This window comes from Pempheris klunzingeri, chromosome 4 (assembly GCF_042242105.1).
Source record: "Pempheris klunzingeri isolate RE-2024b chromosome 4, fPemKlu1.hap1, whole genome shotgun sequence".
Lineage (NCBI taxonomy): Eukaryota > Metazoa > Chordata > Actinopteri > Acropomatiformes > Pempheridae > Pempheris > Pempheris klunzingeri.
Genome location: NC_092015.1, coordinates 28,344,001 through 28,363,834, shown reverse-complemented (window position 1 = coordinate 28,363,834; position 19,834 = coordinate 28,344,001). Strand labels below are relative to the sequence as shown.

Below are 19,834 nucleotides of genomic sequence, written 5' to 3'. Positions count from 1 at the left end.
GGCTGTTCTCTTGGTCACCGTGTTCTGGACATGAAGTATCAGACAAGTGGATCGTAAGCATCAAGCATTTCCCACAGATCAACGTGAGAAGGAAATAAAGAGATCAACAGGAATTAACTCATTCCAGCACATTCTGTCAATGTGTGTCAAATGTTTGTAGTTGCAACATCAGACTTTTGACATTTTGTTCTATTTTTTCTTCATGTTCCGTGTTCCTGTGTTGTAAATACAGTTTCTAGATTTTAGATTTATGTTTCTTGATTAGGCACCAACACACCAAGGCAAATTCCTTGTAATGTGAAAACATACTTACTTACTACAATCAACCTGCTTCTGATTGTGGTTTTAGAAGTATTTGTATCTAAAAGTGCAGCTTGAACCACTGGAAGAGAAGCAGCAAGAGCCAAAGTTGACTTTCACACATTTCATACGGTCAAATACCTCGAACGGAATCAGTTTTGTTCTGTTTACGCTTGTGTCATTAGGTTTGATCACAAGACAACGAGCGGCCCAGCTGCTGCTGCTGCTGCTGCTGTGGAGCCAGCAGGAGATGTTTACCTGTTTGTTTGGGTGAGAGCTGTCGTAGCCGAGCACCAGGTTGGCTCTTCTGCTGTGGAGCAGCAGGTCCGTCGGCTTGAAGGGCAGAGAGAAGCCCTGGACGCTCTTACAGAAGTCAAAGGTGTTCCACAGGTAGTTGTTGGTGGAGTCTACGAAAAGGTACTGAAGAAGAAGAGAACACACACTCAAACACAAAAATCAGACCTCTCTCCTGGGTGCATTTCACCACAGCACTAAAATAATAGAATGTATTTTGTAAAAATCAATTTCAAAAAGGGAAATCCAGAAATATATAGACAGTCTCAGATATTCAGCGCTCCATCGACGCATGCACTCCCCAGCCCCATTACAAAGTTTGATTATGTAATTGTTCTGAGCTAATCCCACTTTTCTCCGCCTGCTTTGAGGGGCTGTGTCGCTGTATTCCCAATAATCGCTCCATTCAGTGTAAGTAGGGCGCAGTACAGCAGAAAACACAAGCACATGTCTGCTCTACAATCAGGTGCTTCACTGATGCAGTGTTGTGGTGGCTCACCGGTCACTGTACAGTGGATCTGCGCTAATTCAGTCCCACTGGGACCGGAGGCTGCTCAAGTGTTCAGAGGAGTGGCGACTGAATAATACCTGTGTACCAAGACGCACTGAGAAGATCTATTATTATTATGCACACTGAGTTAACCTTTTCTAAAGGCTGTATTGTTATTCATTCATAAGACAGTGATAGCAAATGCATTAGGTGTACATTGACTGAACCAATCCATTAATTTCAAAAGATTTCTTCATCTCTGTTCGTCTTTATGACGTTCTTGTATCTAAATGGAGCACAATAACTCTAATCGGAGGTTCTATCCGATTAGTTTGCTAACTGCTGACTCACCTGGATGATATGAAGAACCTGCATGTTAGACTAATTAAAACAAACACGGGTATCTGTGTACTTCTAGTTTCACATTCAGGGCTTGGGAACCACGTTCAGAAGGAGAGAAAAACACTTAATAATAAAAATCACTTTTGATACAAGTCTGATTTAGAAGTAGGTGAAAAATGATGACAGATCTTTATTCTTTTGTTTTGTGTCTGCCAGCATGCGCAGTGAAGCTTTGTTCACTTGATCATGGGACTTTTGCTGCTTTTTGATGTAATGCAGACTCCCAGAGAAGATCCTGCTCTTTGTACTCTCTGCCTAACCTATATTTGTCCAGTACCATCGCTTCATCTCTGTCTGCCTCCTCTCATCCACTCCCTCCTCCTCCTCTGCTGTGCTCCATCTCGTACTGACGCCACCTGAGCCAGACAAATGACCCCCTGACCCACCCTCCACAAGCAGGGACTGAGCTTTAATGTCCGCTGCTGCGCTCCCTGCTGCTCTGGCACACAAACTAGTTGGTAAAACATGAAATCCTGTATGTGACGATGACACAGATGATGATCATTAATTGTCCCTGTGCTGCTGCCTATGAATGTGAATGAATGGGGACACTTTGCAGATTTTCAATCAGTTTGTACCATCACAGTGTCGCCTGTAGGAATGGGTTGTGATTTTCAAATATTCTAATAGTCATGAAATTATTATTATTTTTTTTAAATCAAGTAGTTTATGCGACTATCATCTTGTTTTAAGAATATATTTTTTTGGTTGCTTTGTCCCATTTCATCCACTCGACCTTCCCGCGACAGCAGAGCTGTCAGTATTTAAATACCCTTCAAATAGTTCACAGCGACTCTCAAACAGTATTTTTGTTGAGATCTGCATCCCCGGCCGCCTGCACTGAGAGCTCCTTGCTCTAGAGGTCATCCAGCAGACATTTACTGCCTCTACGGCTGCTGTTCAATTAAATAACTGATCAACCAAACTATTACTGCTGTTTTACTATTAACTCAGCCATAGAGCCGGCAACACGAGAGGAAAGTTAAACATCGCTCATTTGCATTTATTACCAACACTGCATTGGCACAAAGTTGAAAATCAGCTAAATGCCCCTTTAGGATTAGCTTTAATCCTCCTTCGAAGGATGAGCTCTTTACTGGAGTTCAGTCAAACTGCTCCCACTAACTTCTTGAGAAAGGCCCCAGACCGGAAAAGTGGAAAAGTGTCAGAACAAAGGCCAAACAACTGCATAGGCTGCTGAATCTGGTAGATCTCCATGTGTGGTGGAGTATAATCACAATCCTTATGCGTAAACAGTAGCCAGGGTACAATGGCTTCCTTCACTGTAAAATGGAAAAAGTGTGAAACACCAGAGACGCTTCCTGGATCTACTTTGCTCCGTGACGAAGCAAAAAGGTGCCTCGGACACAGAAACGTGACTAAGAGCCCAGGAGGAAATCACAGATCGTCTACATCTCATTTTCAGACCCACCGGCGGTGCCCGGCGTGAGAGGCGTTCATTCTGCATGCACATAAAATGATAATTCCAGTGGTGTCTGCAGAGACTCGCCTACTGTCTCCACCTCATTCTCATAACCTCGCATTCAGCAGTTACCTCCATTTGTTTTAAGGAGCATGCGCCGGTGTTGCACATCTTAGTGTGAAAGTATCTCCGACTGTGACTCACCCTCCTGTTGTCAGCGGGGCTGTGGTAGAACTGGGAGATGACCTGCTTGCCGCCGTCCGCGGCCTTGACCCCTGAAAGCTGGAACTTCTCAGAGACGAGCGTGAAGGTGGTCCCGTAGTCATAGGACACGTAGACCTGGAGACACAGAGGGCAAGAGGGAGTAGTCAACAACTCACGACTACGCCTTGAGCTCCGCGATAACTGTGCACAAACCATGGCTTTGGACTACAGCCTGTGCATTAGGGCTCAATTCCTTGATCGTTTTTTATGTGTTGAACTTGCAATTCAAACGAACACAACGGCATCACAGCTGAAATAAAAACAGCACTGAGAAGTCTAAAAAAATTATATTTATACTCAAATTGTTAAGCTCTGATGTATATTTGATTCCATGAGTCCTTCTGGGCAAGCAAATAAACTGAGGCAGATTAATGGAATGATTTCATTTTGGAATAGAGTAGTAATTAACTACAAGGATTAAAAAAAAAACATCCCACAGGAGATGTCTAAAAGTCGAATCTCACACAACATTTGGCTCCACAGTTGTGGGTGTAAATGTGAGATAAAGTGTAATTAAAAATATCAATTTAAAGTCCTCATGCTCCAATTAGAGCTCCGTGAGAAGAGTTGAGCGTTAACTGTTCAATGGGTTAGCAGCCCCCAGATGTTGGCCCCAAGTTTAAAATCAGATTTGTCCACTGGGTTTTATCGATTTTTTTAGAGGATGAAGTTTAATTGTTGTTTTTTATCGATCAATACTGATCAAACATTGGACTTCTGTATATTTATGGAACTTTTTTGGCATGAAAATCTGGATTAAATATTTCTCTTGTCTTGTTGTTGGCCTTAAAAACCCTCATCAGTAAACCTTTGAAGAGAGTTTCTGTCTCTAAACTTCCCTTTTTTTCAAGCTCTGAAAGCTGAAGTGTGCAGCAGCTCGGCTGGCAAGAATTGGAAACAGAAAGCAAGAAGATAAGATAAGAGACATGCAACGTTCAGTAACTGTGTACTAACTGCGTGTGAGTGAGTGAGTGATGGAAGCAGATGGACGGTTTAATCTGTGGCTCAACAATCAGAAACATGTTAGACAAGTGTGAGCGCACACACCTTCTGCCACACTGTCGATTTACTGAGGCAACTTAGTGACTAAGTTTTAATAACGAAGAGAGATTAGGAGTGGTGAGGCGGATAAACCACCTGGGGCTTTCCTACCGCTCTTGTGTGTGGACGTGTTCAGATGTACTCACAGAGCTGGTTTTGGGCCCGGTGGCTCCTGCGCTGTCTCGGGCCAACGCTACGATGACATTGCTCTTCTCCCCGGCCCAGTGGACCACCATCTGGTTATGAGAGTCGTTCAGGTTGGCCTGCAGGACAAAACAGGTTCAACTAAAGATGCACCACAGGGAAAAAAGGCAGGCAGCCTTTTACTCATGTAAAATTAAACTGTGGAGATACTGAGTCAGTGCGAAAAACACAAATGCACCAAACAGCAGCATTAAAGGGTCAATGTCATTAAAATTTAAATCTTAAAGTCACAGATACATGCAATAACAACAAATCTGTATATACCTTCTTGGTGTTTTGAATTGTGCATCCAATTAGTCAGAATTGTAACAAAAATATATATATTTTTTTACATGAAATGATTTACGCATTATTATAATACCATATATCATTATACAATATATTAGGCATTATTGCATAGAGCTACCCAAACATCTGGTAGTACGTTGTTTGCTCCCCAGCTGTGATTTGAGCTCTCTGAGCGTCCCTCCATTGGAATCACAGAGTCCTGAAGGGACTGCTGAGGGTCCAGAGCGACCCACTGCCTCCACCACAGCTGCAGCAAGCTAGGCTAGCCAGCCCCCCCTTTCTGACTGGGAGACAGTGAGCCTAGCACGCTAGATGTTCCTGCTTCCAGTTGTAAAGGGAAAGACGTCTTCATTTACTTGCTGACTGTTTAATCAGTGCTGTGCTAGGCTGTGATGTAACACATACCCCCCCCCTTGGTGTGAGGATGAAGCCGCTGACGAAGAAAAACGAGATGTGCGATTTTGCACGTTGTTATTATCGCTCAATATGTTTCAGTCTTAGGAAGAAGGACGAGTACAACACATTAGCCTGACAGTCACCAGAATAGATTTAGACGTCTCATCGGCTCAACACATGGCTTGAATCTGAGGCTACAGCAGGTAGCAGTGACTGGTGTGTTCACAGTAAAACCTCAGCCATAAAGCTTGGAGATCTGTAATGATTTAGACCCAGGCACCTCGTCAAGCTCATTTCACTGCTTTCCATTTTGAAACTAAAGACGCACCCACTCTGTTTCTCCAGTGGCCCAACTGTCAGACTAACACAATGGAGGAAGTTACAAACAGACGCGCTGAATCGGCCCTGAACGCCTCATGACAAGTCTTCCAGGTATGCAAACACACAAGACAACGACCGGAGATAACCTCCCGCTGCAGAGCCTGTATCTGTCAGAGTATTTAAAAACTCATAGCCAAACGGACTATGGTTGTGTACACACTCTGAATAGTTCAATGAGCAACGAGGTTAAAGCTGCTAAGGCAACTCATCAAACACTAGCTGTAATGTAAAAAATGTCTCTCATAGTGACAAACAGAATAACAACCCGACTGCAGCTCGGCTCTTTACACAATGCAGCATCATTCAGCTCTTTCTTCTGGTTCTCTGGTCCAGTAGCTCCACTCTCATTAACCTCTGCAGAAATACAGCATACATACAAGAGGGGTTAAACTGGGCTTTGTTCTTGAAGCGTCACCGATGGAGATGGAGCGTGGACCCTCTGGTAAACACAGGCTCGGTGAGCCACTGATGCATCGTTCACTGCAAAGCTTCAAACTTTGAACTATTTGTTGCAGCTCTAGTTAGTCTAGTTAGTCTTTCTGAGGCCGTCTTTGTCACTCAACCCCAAGCTCATTCGTGGATGTTAAGGATGCTCAACTTTTAGAAAAGTGTCACAAATAATAATAGTATTTTGTCAAAACAGCTGCAGTTTTTAGCAAACAGGAAAAAATAATGTTTCTGCTGTGGATGAATACACATTAGGTGTGTGTGTGTGTGTGTGTGTGTGTGTGTGTGTGTGTGGGACTGAATCAAACTAAACGTATGTGTGCACAAGGCGATGGAGGAAGATGTCAGCCCGTGCCACAGTGAGGCTCACTGATGTGCTGCTGTGTTTCTGGACGGCGCTCAGAGGAATGAGCTACACAGACAATAGTTGTTAGAAGGATTAGATTCAATGTTGGTTTTGGTCTTTTTGTGAGTTAAGCTGACAATAGGACAAATCCAGAACATGGACAGCCCTTTAACCATATAAACACCTGGCTGATCAAGCTCTGACAACGTGTGCGTGTCCATGTATAGGGTCGGTAGCACATGGACTTGCTGTAACACATACCAGTCCCCCCACTCAGAGCACCTCCCACAGGGCACATAGATCAATGAAAAGAAATGGGCTATTTCATCTTTTTCATTGTCACTGCCTCACCATCCATGCTGCTTTCCTTCCCTTATCTTTTATTGATGATTCTGTGAGGAGGCAGGCTCCTGAAAGGGTCTTTTTTTTGCTTCAAAGGCCTTTTCTGCACTTTCCTAGCGTCTGCCACTGTGCAGTGAAGAACAAATATCTTTGCTAGCCCCGTCAGCTTTGATCTGAAGCAACCCTCGACCCACTTCTGATATGCTGATATGCAACTTCTACGATCTCAACGACGATGTGGATGACTGTGCCGAAACGCTGCATTGTGAAAGCATGAGGAACTGGAGTTTAATCAAATATTCAGCCTGACACATTTCAGCAGTTAAGAGCAGCTGCTGGCAGTGCAGCGGGAATTGCTGTTATGTTGTTAACATCAGGGTTCGTATTCACCATTCTGCACCCACATTCAACAAAAGGAGAAACACGTCGAAGAAAAGGCAGAGACGTTAATATCACCACCCACAGAGGCCTCAGAAATCTATAAGGCAATGCAGCAACAGCACGCACTGTGTTTTGGTTAAGGGTGTGGGTGATTCTTGGAAAATCACTTTATCACGAGAGAGCCCCCCCTTGAAAGCATCGCACATCAGAGACTGATGATATGCAAGCATAAGACAACCCAAGTGTGGACATTTCCTTTGGCGCGATGTTGAAGTCGTCGCCAGAAAACAGCAAAGCCAACATCCTGCAGGGCCAGACTGTGTGTCGCCACCAAGACACAAGTTTAACCTTTTCCTCATGTAACTCCCAACAAAGGGACGACTATGAGCCGCTGTCAGGCAGCCAGCCTCAGTGATACACAACTTGCTTTTCCATCTCTTGCTTTAGTCATCAGCCTCCTGCTCCTCCTCCTCCTCCTTCTCTCCATCTTCCTCAGTCTGCCTCCCTCAGGGCCGCCTCAGTAAAAGCCAGGGCTGTCTCTCAGGCTGAGGTGTCGCAGCAGTAAATCTCTGCATTTTAGGCCTCATTGGCTGCGGTGCGAGCGGGCCAAAAGGGTGCCAGCGGCTCCACAGACTGACACAGCTGAATCTAGAGAATGATGATGACTGTGAAGATAAAAACAATTTGCCAGGTTGCAGTTATTTGCAGCATGAGAGTTAACACTGTGAGGCTCCATCCTTAGATGATCGCTGCCCTGTTCACAGGTAGTGGCTTAAAATAGAGGCTGCTACATCACTAAATGTGGACCATCTCCACCATAAAGTTGAGTGTTTGTGTACCAAAAAAAAAAAAAAAAAACCTCCCTGTAATCTTCTTACACAACACAGAGTCTTTGTTATAAGTTCCATAAAGTGCCACTCTGAGCCTGCAGAGAACAGACTATGTGGTTTGGCTCACAGCTCCCCTTCACGCTCCACTCAGACCTTTTCATGACCTTCTTCACAAGCACACAATGTGTGAAGTTTCTTCCATGCATGCTCAGATAGTTGCACATTAGACCAACAGCATCCCTTTTTCGTAGACTCTGACCAAGGAAACTCCCCTTCACAACATTTTTGTGGTCCATTTAAAATTTAAAACACACTGCGCACTGAGCAGCTCATCATTACTGATACCTCCCACATTTCCAGCTACAGTTTGTACCACCAGTTGAGAATTTGTCTGGAGTGATCTGTGTCTGGAACAGGGAGAAAGACTTTGCTGAATTCTGCAGCTGACTGCTCATGGGGCCTCATTTTTCCTATGGATATGACTGAACATAAATGCACCATTGTGGCAGTCTGCAATGAACTTTCATGCAGCTTTTTAATATTACAAGCCATAACAAGAACCTTTTGGTTAAAGATGACACACCTGTGGTTTCTGGTGATATGGGTGAGTGTGTTTAACACTGCAGCTCCTGCAGTGTTAAAAATCACACCATCAAATTGAGACCAATGATATGTTTAGCAGCTAATGTGTCAACCTGTACCTGTATCTGTTTGCAGTGCAGCTACACAAACTGTGAACTGAGAGATTTAATCGCTTCAATCCGTGCTAACCTCAGCGATGAATACAATTAGTTCTTCCTGTGCGTGCATCATAAACAAAAAACTATACTGTGGTTTTGCAAGTTGAACTTTAATGTGATGCAGAAGCAGCAGGAAATGTTGCATTAGCTCCAATTCGACTGCAGCAGCCATGTTGGTATGCAGGCTAAGGAAGCTATTACCCATAAGATTCAATTCTCAATGCTACAGCACATTTATTTATTGTTTTCTGTGAATCTCTTCTACACATGTAGGTTATTTTAATCTGGTGCAAGACTGGGGGACTCCACCATTAACAACAGAAACTATCTATCTAGAGAGGTGATTACTGAATGCAAACATACTGCATGACTATTGCTAAAAAAAAAAGCTTACAATAAATGTATCAAAGTGGGGCTTGAAATAATAAAAATATGAGGGATGAAGAAGTAAGTCTGAAAAGGTGCATAATATTTTTAGATAATTTATCATATTTGAGCAATACAGAGAGATAAATACAAAGCACTGTTTGATCAGGCAATGAAGAATACACTCGAATAGATGCTTTATCATTGCCACGCACCAGCGTTGGTGATAGCTGTTCACATAGAAACACCATCTTTGTCATCCTGCATCATCACTACGTTACTATCTTAACAAGGAGGAGAAGCTGGAGCCTGGTAGCAGCTGAAAAGCGACACCTCCCATTTATGCAAATAATTCAGCACAGCGATGAAGCTGCTGTGTCTGAGCCATGCATTCGTCTGAAAATAAAGCACACCTCGAGGCCAACCAGAGTCCAGCAGTGGTCATGGTATATTCCCTATTTAGCATGTTGCCTGTGCTGTTTTGTTTCCTGCACTGTAACATGGCGGGCAGTCCAGAGGTGCCTTTATAAGTGGTGGAGAGGTGTTCCTTATCTGCTCCCGTCCATCAATCTCTCTGACAGCTTTGTGGTCACTTGGGAGTGGGGGGGGGGGGGTTGGAGGGATGGCGGTGGAGTCAAGCGCATCCAAGACAGTCGGCAAGGCTTTTGTCTCTCTCTCAAACTCACATCTATAATGCATTCTCTCACCAGAAGCTATCTTGTGAAAACCCTTCATACCTGACCGAGCAGACAGGATTCAGTGAACACAGCAAACAAGTCAGAGAGCAGAGAACAGGAGGGGCGGGGGGGTCGGTCCTCAGTCTCAGCCTCAGTCAGACCTTCAGAGGCGGCAGACTGGAAGACAGAGTTTATCGCCATCTTAATAGTTCCCCACTCCCTCTGTGGCGAGGGGAGCAAGCTTTATTGTCTGAGCTGCTACAGCCATGCTAAAATACTTGATGCAATGCAAACAACTACTTGGCTGAACCACAAAGTACCTTACATTATTGGTACATGGAGACTAAACCGAGATGTAGAGTGGGTCCAAACTGTCGCAGACTTAAGTGGCATCACTTGAGGACATTTATCAGACTTCACAAAGCTTATTCTGGAGACATTAAAGGCTTTTTCACACAGTGGAAGCCCTGGACACAGACTTCACTGTGTTCCCCTTTAAATTCAATACTGACATCACCTTTAAAAGGTACACATAAACACTGGTGTGATACTGTCTGGCCTCCAAGCGTGCAGTCTGTAACTGTTGAAAAAGACACCGCACTGCCCAAATAATAAAGTGGACTCCAGTTGTCCTTCACTGGTTGATACCAGGGATCCATAAATATGGAGCTATTTAGCTTTAGTGTCCCATAACAACGGGACATTCACAGCACATTTGGGTCAAACATTAACAGCTGCCGAGTGCAAAAAATACCTCAAGAGTTCAGGAAATGTCTCACCTTCATTGATTGATATAAATGGGGTGGACAAAATATCTCTATACAATGCAGCACAGTAGAACAGCAACACAAACTACATCCTCCATACTGGTGATCAAACGACCACGCAGTCGCTCCAGCACTTCTCTAAAACGACCTGAACAGTCGGCTACAACCTTACAGCAAACGATAATCTAATAATCTCATAGCAAATCGCTAATTTCCGAAATACAAAACAATGCAATACAATTAAACTCCAGTTTCAACGCTCCCACCAGCTGGTTGGTCCAGAACGGGGACTTACGAAGACGTTCTTGTCCGTCTTTAAGGACTCCCACTATTGCATTCACGACGCTGAGACTCTCAGATTCCAATACTCATGAATCAATTGACTGTTAGATATTTTTCTTGTTTCTTGCAACAGATATTTTTTTTTGTTTAGTTGTCAGCATAGGTGAAAATAGCAAAAGTGGCTCCAGATCCACTGAGTCCCCCAAAAACAGGTAAAAGTGCCAGAGAGGTAATTTGGAAAAAGGCCATTGAGACTTTTAGAAGCCATTAAGTGGTTCCTTTAAAGCCAAGTTAAACAGTGCTTCCTCTACACAGGCTCAGAGCTTCTGTCTCCACATAATCCCATGAACAAATAATAACTGACAATGTATGTATGTAACTGGGCCGAGCACTAAAATCAGTTAGCCCACTTTACTGCAGTATAAGATGATATCAAATGTCCCTTTAGCTTCCAAAGCTCTGTTGTAGCTGACAGATGAGCCACGATGGGACAGACACAGAATGTAAGCACACTCATCCTCACTAAGCGTCATCTCAAGACGCTTTCCATGAAGAGCAGGTCTAGACCAAACTCTTTCATGGAGAGAGAGACCCAACGAGTCAGGAATTCAACATTAAGGATTCAAGAATCCCCACATGAGCAGCATCAGATATTATATTAGGAAACAGTGGAGGAAGAACTCCCCTTTAACAGGAAGAAACCTGGAACAGAACCAGGCTCAGATGGGGGGGGGGCGGATTTCTGTCGAGATCTGTGTTGGGTGGAGGTTCACAACAAACAACAACCAAAATAATAATAGGATAATAAAAATAATAATAGGAATATGACTAATAATGAGCAATATGGGAAAACATGAAACATATGTTATATATCTATCTATCTATCTATCTATATCTATATAGATATATAGACATAGATAGATATATAGATCTATAGATATAGATATATCTATAGATATATATATATATATATATGAATAATAATAACACAACTAATCTAATATCAGTAAAAAGTGGCGGCCGACCGTCCGCAGTGATTAATGGAAGCCAGAGAACTGCGGCCAGGAGAACCATGACCACGATCCACAGCTAACTGTTGTCTGTGAGCTAAAAGGAGGGCAGACATTTGGTTCTCTTTGGTGTTAGGGGAACAGAGGTAATCCATCGTAGATGTTAAACAACATTTAGCTACCAGAATGATCATTCTTGCCATTTTTTGAGAGTTCTAGCTCGATTCAAAGTGCTGAGTAGCTCATTGGCATGTCTAGCAGGATGCTAGAAAGTAGAATTTTCCCAGGACAAGTGTGTAGAGCTAACAGACAGGGGGAACCAAAGATGGAAAATTAAAATGTTCCCGTCTGCTCGCAGATTCATTTTCCTTCAAAGAAGACACAAGACATCTCATTAAGAAAGCACAGCTTTAGTCAAACTCAGAACTAATTAAATTGGACTTTAAAGTGATTGATAAAGTGGTGCAGGAGCAGCAAGTAACGAGGAGCTCGTTAACCAGAGAGCTTTGATGAGCTCCTGGGGTCTGGTTTTTTTAGCTGTATGGCCTTTGAACAGCTCTGTAGGGCAGTTAAATGGCTCTGTTTCCATCAGGTTAGCAAAAGAAAATGTTACTTCTGCCACTACTGATCACACAAAGAACTCAGTTATGCACAGAGCTGATGAAATGTAGTAAAAAGAAATCTGCAATCCACCTTCCACACAAACTGTGCGATTAGATGAATGAGCTGGGGAAGAGCAGTCACTGCTGGGCTGAGAGGTCAGACACAAGTCCAAAGTCACGCAGGTTAGTCTATACATAGGTTGGGTTGATTGGTGGCTCTGAAGCGCCCGTAGGTGTGAGCGTGAATCTTGTCTGTCTCTACGTGTCGGCTTTGCGATTGAGTCCAGGGTGACCCCGCCTCGCGCCCATGGTCAGCTGGGATGGGCTCCCAGGGATTGCAGGGCTGGTTGGTGAAGTACCGTGGCTGGAAAGCTAACCGGTAAAAACACAATTCAGCCAAGAAAATGCTGACCGTTGTTGGTCACAACTCTCCGAGCTGGCTCGCCCTCAGTCAGCACGGGAGTTGGCCCAGTCACGACAGTCTGCACAGATTTACTTCACCACTGCGAGTGAATCCACTGATAGCACCACTTTCATTGAAATGCATTCATTTTGTCACAAAATTTCCCCCTTTGACAATGTTTGTGTGATCAGGCCTTCAGGGTCAGGTCATCAGCAGCCCCACCCTGAGCTACAGACGGCTGGACACACTGGTTCAGGGTCACCATCCTGCACTCTGTGCTACCAGAGAAGTGACCAGTGCTTTTGTGTTCTTACACTTCACAGAGATCTTTTCAATCAATCTTAATTTTGTCCATGAGAACGACCCTCCAGTGCCGAAAACATTTCTTAGAAGAAACTGATTTATTGACTAATTTCATGTACAAACCTCAGAGAATTAAAAAAAAGGACATAAACATGTCCCAAGTAGGAGATGGAGGCTTTTCCTTCCACTAACAAGCCATTACATGCAACAGAGACACTGGCTGCATTCCTTGTTTGTGCTTGGATCAAAATAAAAAGCCTCTGGTCGAGTCTGGCAGCAGTGGTCTCAACTGGCTGTCAGACAACAGTTAAATGCCTTGTCAATGTATATTGATTATTTGGGATGGAACCAATGCCATTTAGACCTTTTCAGTTGCAGTGTTTAGCATTCACTGAGCATATTAATTGCCAAGGGGAAACGTTCATAAAAGCCATGACCAGGCCTCCATGTACTAAAGCAAATCGGCCTCTAGCAGCATTAGTCATCCAGACCAGACAAGCGCAGGCCAGACTCAGAGGATTAGCAGGGTAAGTGAAACCTGAGCACCACCAACACAGTTAAATAAACTCCACACAAAGCTGCTAGCTCAATATACAACGCTAATGTAGAAACTGCATCCCCTGGCGGGTGAAGGCACAGGACCGGTCTGTTAACTCCCATCATCACACTGGAAGAGTTGCTCAGTATGTTGGAGTCGTCCCATAACTCCGCTCATTTCAAGTCTCTGCATCTCTGAGTTTTAAAACTGCATTTCTCTTTAACCAAGAAAAGTGCAACCAGGTTCTCGCCGTATAAGAGAACAATAATTCAAATTTAAAAAACAAGGCAAAAACGGGCAGATTTCTGCATTCTGACTTGACTGGTTTAACTTGAGAGGATTTCTCTGCAGCACAGGCTTCACAGCAGAAACAGAAACCACTTTCTTGTTATCTACTGCAGTCCTCCCCTTCCTTCCCACCCTCCTGGTGCTTTGATATCCTATTGGTGGTGTGGAGGAGTTAGGCTCTGTGTCTGGTACTACCAAGGAGCGCAACGGAGCAACAATACACTTGGGCATTTAGCCTACACGCTCTCCCCTCCACCCTCCCCAGCTCTGGGCTCTCCATTATTCAGCTGTGGGTGGTGTCGTGGCCGGGAGAGCATCGGCGGCAGAGCCAGTCTCAAACAATGACATCATCTCTGCAGGACTGGCAGGCAATGAAGGCTCGCTGGGCACTCTCATGCGCAAGTTAGCCTGTGCTGTTAGCAACCAGCATATTTCTGGGTACAGGGAGGAAGTACAATTGAGCCACTGTGCTCAGAGTGTGTCCTCAGAGCGGACATCCCCATCTGGGCTCTGTTCAGGTTCGCCTTTACTGAGGGACAGCAAGTGCTGAAGCATAGAGACAACAAAAGGAGAAGTTGATGATTTGTGCACATGAAACTGAACGTTTACAAGGCTCTAATGCCAGGCTTGTTGCTGTGTGGAGCGGAGGCCCCTCAGTATAACATGATAAATATTATATTCCAGTTCTCTGAGGCTGAATGAGAAGTGGGCTCAAGTTGTTCAACGGCAAGAAAGCTCTGCTTGAAATGTCTTGAAAGCAGCTGCACAAACTCAACCGCACAAAAACAAATGAAGATGTTTTCATACTGGAGCTAAGTGCTGCGTTACAACACACACACACACACACACACACACACACAGTCGACTATCGTGCCTCCAGTCTGAGCTCTGGGAGTTAAGACTGAGAGTCAGTGATGAATTTTAAGGACACTTTGAGAATCAGAATGGGCACAGAAGCGTTAGAGGGAATGACAAGTAGAGTTATGAAGGTGTGTGAAGATGTGTCAGGGGGAGTGCTCCAACTCTGGGTGGTGTAGTGTCACGTTTACGTCATCTACGTGTACTGTATTTTGGATTTAGTCTCAAATGAAGCTGTAACACCACATGGAGACAACAGCAGCTGTGATTGGTCAGCAGCACGAGGGCTGCTGGTTTCTGCTTGGAGTCGAGATGATAATACTGATGAGATGCTGCTGGTAACGTCAAGTTAGCTGGAGGAACACTCAGTTATCTTCTCCTTTGCACAAACACTGTGCAGTTCTGCTCATCAGAACTGACACTCTCTACAAATGGATTAACGCAAACATGATATGACTAACTTTTTCTACTACATACATAGGATACTTACACTACATGCTCATGGCATCTGTATTAAGGTTTAGGAAGTCCAATATGAACTAACTTCCCCTATACTGAAACAACAAACACACTGTATGACGCGCCGTTGGTCAAAAACAATTTCCCAATTTCCCCCCACACACACACACACACATGCAGGAGAACAGGTGCATAAATACACATTGATTCCTGCCACTCTGACCCACATGACGTCAAACCACAAGCAAAAGGTGGACCGAGCAGAACAAACACAACACTAACAGACACACTGCTCCTACAGCAGGCTTTCATTAAACAGCATTTACTGGAGATTACTGGAACTGGAAATTGTGTTTTGGGAATGAAATCTTCCTGGAGATGGTGAAAGCAAGGAATATCTCTTCTTTGTGCACACTCACCGTGTGGCTCCTGACTGTTTATTTACAGTGCACAGCAGTGTGAGCACATGATGATTAGGAGGAGGAGTTCTTACATTGCGACACCACAAATAGCGGTGACACTGTCTCCGAACAACAACAGCTGGTGAACCGACAGCAGATGTGAGGATTTAAACAGTTTGACTTCCTATTCTGATTATAAGTAGTAACAAGTACAGTGAATCAACTAAAACCAAATGAATGTAACCTTCTCTGAGGTCAGCCAGAGAGCTGCTGATCCAACTCTGTGGTCATTTTGTGTGGAGCCACAAAGTGTTCAATACAATAATAATAATAATTGATAAAGACACTTTTTGGGACGGAACAACAACCATTTCTATGATGAAAAAAGTCCAATAAACTCTGTTATTATGTAAGAAAGAATGATGACACAAGAGTTCACAATAACGAGCTGAGTTCTAGTCCTTTCTGAAGGCATTTTAAAAACTGTTCATCTATATATTTTACACAATGTTCACATTTAAGATCTACTTGTAATCACTTGATGGTGAAGACATTATTAGTCATCACAGAAAGTGGTGCTCAGCCTGTGAATGGTGTTGTGGAGAGAGCCAACATGAAACTTTAAGGTTTTCTACTCCAGAAGTAAGAAAACTTCCTGTAAAATCCCACTGAGGTTTGTTACAGTGCCAGAAAAATGCACCCTTGGAGCAGAGCTTTTTACAGCAGCACATTGGGTGGATTTTGAAAAATGATCTAATATCTTTGTTTATTCAATATTTATGGTCTTTAGCAGCCTTTAACAAATACCATTTCCCATAAGCCCCAGACCTTCACAGGCTAATGACGCCATGGCTCGACAAAAGAGCCGAGTCCCTGAGGTTAGTTCACAGTAAGACGTGTCTGCAATAACAGCAGGACAGGAGGAGAGCACGTCTTTAACTGCAGCAACATAGAGAGCCACCCTACAAGAGCACAACCAAAGACCTGGAAACATGACTTTAGAAGGAAGGGTCGGAGCTGTGGCTCCTGGAACGCTCACAAACAAACTGTTCATTGAAATTACAAGTTCTGCGGTGGAGCTCATTTATCTTTGAATATCTAAACAACTGAAAGGAATGCTGAATGACAGACTGTCCTGTACTGTAGGCCAGAAAAACAGAGGCTAGCCCGCATGTGACGCTCTCTATAATGTCTTCTGTGGCTGGGGAGGGAGCTCTAAGATAATAACCCTCATGGTGTCATCAATATTCTCTTGAATTGGGTGTGAGTGTTTTTTTAAGGTGTTTTTAACTGTGATGTAAAATTGGAGTTTGAGAGATCCACCAATGAAATATGCTGTTCAGTTGCATCATGGGAACTGCAGCATCGCCCCATGCTGAGGACTAAACGTCGGGATATCTTGTCCTCTGCTGCCCCCGTTTTGACCCTTCTTACCCCTAATTTGTCTCAGAGAGTAAACTGCAGCCTCTGAAGTGAGCCTCCACCACCTGCCCACTGTGGGGAAATAAGAACATACAACAGGAAGACAAATGTAGTAACTTTAGCCACACATGTGCTTCCTAAAGGCAGCGCCGCTGGCCGAAGACCCTCATTCGTTTTGATTGGCAGTCAAGTTCTGACAAATAAATGTTGATAAAAAGATGCGCACACGAGCAGACACGCCCACTGATTACTGAACTGCTGCCTGATTGGCTGCTGCTGTTTGTGGAGCGATGAGGAGGCGGACACCTTCCTCACATTAACACAGGGCTGGGGCTCTTTAGATCACGTCACCTTGCTGCACCCTCTCCCTCTGCAGCAGTAGAATGGCTTTCCGAATGAAGAGTTGGCACGGACACATGATGCTGGTTCCGACGTACGTCTCTCAGAGTCAGAGGAGCACACGTCCGTCATGTTATGCACACCACAATGAATGTACCTGACCCGTAGTGGTTTCACACACTGGGTCTATAAATGATAACATTCTTTATAACAAACGTTGTCTTAATGATCTAAATACCCTGATCGCTTGCTAATAATTAAATGAGTTTAAATGAGTGTGTGTGTGTTTGCCTAAGAAGTAGGTGGATTTCTGCAATCCTAAAAATCCTCCAGTACGTCCACTGACTGAGGTAATCAGCTGACTACAGCAGCAGGTGATGGTTGTCCCTGTAAGTGAATCAGGTGGATAATCTTTGGCTGGGGTGGCAGATGACTCCCACAGTCCGTCCACCACAGCTTCTCCTGTAAAACATGGAGGCTTACTTCATCCTAGCCACTATCACAGCTCACACGGGGGCAGTATGATAAAGTAGACTACGCCATTATCTCTAATTACAACGCCTGCTCAATGTTCTTAACAAGTCCAGTCAAAGCACCACCAGCCTATGGGGACAACAGGCTGAGCGTTTAATAACAACCCTCCGCAGGCCGCATCTTCCACCAGCGATGAAACCTGATCCAGATGCGACTCTCTGGGGGCTATTTTGTCCTGTCTGCTGTGTTTGGACTGTGGGTGTCACCAGAAGAGAAGAGTGGCGGGAGGCGGGAGACAGCAGGCTGAAAGAAACACTTCCCCTCGCTCACCTCTTGTTCTCTATGACGCTCGTTCAGGGCTCGTCAACCACAGAGAGCCACACGTGCACCGACACACACCCACTCTGTTGTTTTGCCTCTGAACGGCCCCCCGAGTCAGTCAAGCATCCGAATAAAGGGCTGTAATTTAGGATGAGTTTCATTTTTGATGACTCTGCACATTATTCTCTTTATTCACAGTGCTGGAAACTGTCCATCACAACCTTCCACAGCACATAGATGTTTTCTTAGGTGAGGTCCCATGAAACTGTGGAGTAGTCAGCAAGAGACCTAGAATTTTTTCATCCCATTTGAATTGTGCCATGAATCACATCCAAGGGATCTCTTCATGGCCGGCATGAACAGGAGTATCTATAAAACCTGTATCCATGTCAGTGTGGGCACCCGACTACTGATTTAAGGCAGACTTGACCATCGCGAACTTGTCCTTTACTTGGAACCACTCCAGAGATTTTGATCCCATTTGAATTCCGCCATGAATCTCACACACACACACACACACACACACACACACACACAGACACACACACAGACACACACACAGACACACACACACACAGTGTTTGTCAGTTTAAAAGATCATTCTGCTCAGTTTATAGTAAAACCACTGAAAATATGTCATTGGAAAGATGACACAGCCAAACGTGTCATGGCGTGGCGTCCAGCGAGCTCGCGGCGCTACAGCTGCTCTGTGTGTGTGTGTGTTTGGTATCAGGATGCAGGTGGGGGGAACGTAGATAAGCTAGCAAGCTAACAGGTGACGTATGTGGTTGGAGATGGAGGATGTAGCTCACGGAGCCGTTTGACACCCAACTAAATGGTTCACCATGTTTCCCAGAAGCTGAGACTTTACTGACCATCTTTTTAAAATGATGAGCATCATGTGTGTGATTCATGGCACAATTCAAGCAGGATCAAAATGTGTTTCGCCGTTAACAACCATACGGACGTTTTCTGAAAAGATATTTAGTTCATATCCTTATTTTACTGAGGCAGCACACATCTGAAAGGCTAGCTCTAGTACATTAGAGACTTTTATGCTTTAAAAAGTGCTTAAAGACCAATCAGTTATCAGAGCTGTTGGAGGAGACAACTGTTAATCATTTCACCCCCCCCCTCTAACCACTGTAGAAAAGCTGGGACCTTTGAGCCACAGACCCCCCTCCCCTTCACACATTTTCACAATGACCCTGCACTAACTCCCACTTTCTTTCTCCCCTCGGTGGTGAAATGTTTTGTGGCGACAGAGTTTCATTGAGACGGTTGCAGTTTGTTCAGAGATGCTTCATTACACTTTGTCCATCACGGTGTTCAGTGGGTTTACAATGCCAGGGGGCCGGGGGAGTGCACCGGCCCGCTGCAAGGCGTCAGGCTACGGGATGAAATGTCTTTGTAAGGAATGACGGCGCTTCACCAGCGCTAATGACTGCACCACTGCCAATAACCACACACCAGTGGTGTTAAACTGCTCCTCAGCACACAGCGCTGCATCACACTGATGCTAGAGGACAAGGGGGTGAGGGCAACTGTGGCACCAAGCTTGGACTTCCCAGAAAAAGGGATGCAAGCACATTTGACTAAGTGCATTTAGGTAAGAGTTGAATATGTTCAAATATGGCCAATTTAGGGGAAAGTCTGGACAGGCTACGGCAGCAGCTGACGGGCTGGTACAATGGTTCAGATCAGATCAAATATTTGCTTTGAATGAGTGACAGAATGGGGTTAGTGACCTGCAGC

General features: G+C 44.4%; 3 protein-coding genes across 4 annotated transcripts in view; all 3 read right to left on the bottom strand.

Moving 5' to 3' along the window:
- The window catches only part of sorl1 (sortilin-related receptor, L(DLR class) A repeats containing), a 78,871-nt gene that overhangs the window by 57,770 nt on the left and 1,267 nt on the right, over window positions 1-19,834 (bottom strand). For both annotated transcript variants that reach the window (XM_070829810.1, XM_070829811.1), the window contains exons 2-4: window positions 4,361-4,477; window positions 3,114-3,248; window positions 559-720 (exon numbers count right to left, since the gene is read on the bottom strand). In XM_070829810.1, coding sequence (XP_070685911.1) covers window positions 559-720; window positions 3,114-3,248; window positions 4,361-4,477 — 414 coding nt within the window. The remainder of the gene's footprint in view (window positions 1-558; window positions 721-3,113; window positions 3,249-4,360; window positions 4,478-19,834) is intronic.
- The window catches only part of LOC139200507 (carotenoid-cleaving dioxygenase, mitochondrial-like), a 34,495-nt gene continuing 15,798 nt past the window's right edge, over window positions 1,138-19,834 (bottom strand). The window contains exon 13 of the mRNA XM_070829813.1: window positions 1,138-1,147. The gene's annotated coding sequence lies outside the window, so the exon portion shown is untranslated. The remainder of the gene's footprint in view (window positions 1,148-19,834) is intronic.
- sdhda (succinate dehydrogenase complex, subunit D, integral membrane protein a) overlaps window positions 12,702-19,834 on the bottom strand; it is a 48,727-nt gene continuing 41,594 nt past the window's right edge. The window contains exon 5 of the mRNA XM_070829816.1: window positions 12,702-12,719. The gene's annotated coding sequence lies outside the window, so the exon portion shown is untranslated. The remainder of the gene's footprint in view (window positions 12,720-19,834) is intronic.